Consider the following 1,827-nt stretch of genomic DNA (forward strand, 5'->3'; position numbering starts at 1 on the left):
GTGGCTCTTGCTCGCGCCTCAGCTCCTTCTCACGCCTTTCCTCCTGCTGGCGCCTCAGCTCCTGTTCCAAGCGCGGCTCCTGCTCGCGCCTCAGCAGTTGTTGGCGCCTCTCCTGCTCGCGCCTCTCCTGCTGCTCCAAGCGCCGCTCCTGGAGCTCGCGCCTCCGCCTTTGCAGCTGCTGCTCCTCCTCCTCCAGGCGCTCCCGCTTCAGCTCCTGCCGCTCTCGCCGGGGCAGCTCCTCCTCCAGGCGTTCGCGCTGCTCCTGCTCAAGGCGCTGGCGTTCCTGCAGCTCTCGCCTCTCTCGCTTTCGGTCAGCAAACTCCTCCGGCGCGCGCCCCTTGCGCCCCGGCCGCTGCTCGTCCTGCTCCCAGCGCGCTTCGCGTTCTCGCCTTTGCAGCCGCTGCTCACGCTTCTCTTGCTTCTCCCACGGTTCCTCCTCTTCCTCTGCGAGCGCTTGCTCCAGTTCCTGCCTCTTCTGCCTGCGTTCTTCTTCCAGCGGTCGGTCCCGGGGCTCCAACCTCCTTTGCTCTTCTTCTTGCCAGCGATCTTCTAACGGGGTCCCTTTCCCCCCACGCTTGGCTCCCTTCTCTGACCCCGAGGCCTGGGCGAGAGCGTAATAACAAGCTTGAGCCACCTTGAATATGAACAGGAGGAACTCGTTGAAATCGACAAGCCGGTTACAGTCGCGATCCAGAAGTTCCAGGATCACATCCACCGTCTCAGGGTCTTGTGGTCTCTATGAAAAAGAGGAAAACAAAAAATTTTTTTACAATGTACCATTTACACGTAGTAAACTTTCACACATACGTGTATTTTTATGATATGCTGACATTCAAAAGACATTAAGAGCAACGAGGAAAACCCCAGTGTGTAGGGAGGCTTGTCCCCATGTAAAACGTGAACACCATTTTTGTAACATACATTCGTTGGACATTTTTGCGTCTTGTAATTTAATGCTGATGAAAAGAACACAAGTTCGCTTTAGCTGGATGAATAAGAATGAACTCATCCTCAAGAGAGAACTAGTATGGAAATTTATGAAAGTTTGCCCCAGCCATTTCTGTCTGAAATAGCCAGCACCCTGATTTAACTTTTATTCCATGTTTGAAAACAGAACAAAACATGTATGGTAATACCGTTTTACTAATGAACAGGCTGATTTTAATTATTGAAATTTGGAAGTAACTTTAAGTTCCTTCCAAGTCTAGTTTAATCTGACATCTTTGGTTGTAACTTCCCATGAACAATTCATTCACATTGACATTGCCATCAAAGTACATGAAATACTTGCTAGCAACTCCTTTAGTACTCAGACTATGAGTATGAAGTCACCATTCCTTACTCTGGTCTCTCCTGAGAAGAAATTTCATAACCCTAAGTCAGTAGAGAAATTTCCTTTTCTTCTTTTTTCTTACCCGAAGGACAGCTCCAAATTCCCTTTCAAGGAGGTTCTTCAGGTCTTTCTTGCATAGTGCCGCCCCATCACAATCATGTGAGGCATACTGATTGAAAATTTCAGTGATATCAAAGATGCTTCTCAGAAGTGGAGACATTTTTTTTCCTTCCTTCAAGTTCAAGTAAACCTAAAACAATAAAATAGGATTCAGATTCAAAACTCTTTCAGGCAGATCCCTAAATAATTTGACTTTGCAACAGTAGTTATTTTCAACCTGGACTTTCAAACCATTTTATCTTTGACTATTGTACTTCGAAAGGGGAAGAGAGATTCTGAGACATTTTAGGCCAGAGGAATTCAGACCACTGTAGTCAGCTTTTGATTGTCCACCCAATCTGGATTACCCATATGCTTTCCTGTTCTCTCCTCCT

At 47.5% G+C, this 1,827-nt stretch overlaps 1 protein-coding gene across 1 annotated transcript in view; it reads right to left on the reverse strand.

Moving 5' to 3' along the window:
• TCHH (trichohyalin) overlaps nucleotides 1-1,553 on the reverse strand; it is a 5,925-nt gene extending 4,372 nt beyond the window's left edge. Inside the window, exons 1-3 of the mRNA XM_019628946.1 lie at nucleotides 1,416-1,553; nucleotides 156-736; nucleotides 6-122 (exon numbers count right to left, since the gene is read on the reverse strand). Coding sequence (XP_019484491.1) covers nucleotides 6-122; nucleotides 156-736; nucleotides 1,416-1,553 — 836 coding nt within the window. The remainder of the gene's footprint in view (nucleotides 1-5; nucleotides 123-155; nucleotides 737-1,415) is intronic.
• Between the last annotated feature and the right edge of the window lie 274 nt (nucleotides 1,554-1,827).

Source organism: Hipposideros armiger, unplaced genomic scaffold (assembly GCF_001890085.2).
Source record: "Hipposideros armiger isolate ML-2016 unplaced genomic scaffold, ASM189008v1 scaffold_819, whole genome shotgun sequence".
In the NCBI taxonomy this organism is placed as follows: Eukaryota; Metazoa; Chordata; class Mammalia; order Chiroptera; family Hipposideridae; genus Hipposideros; species Hipposideros armiger.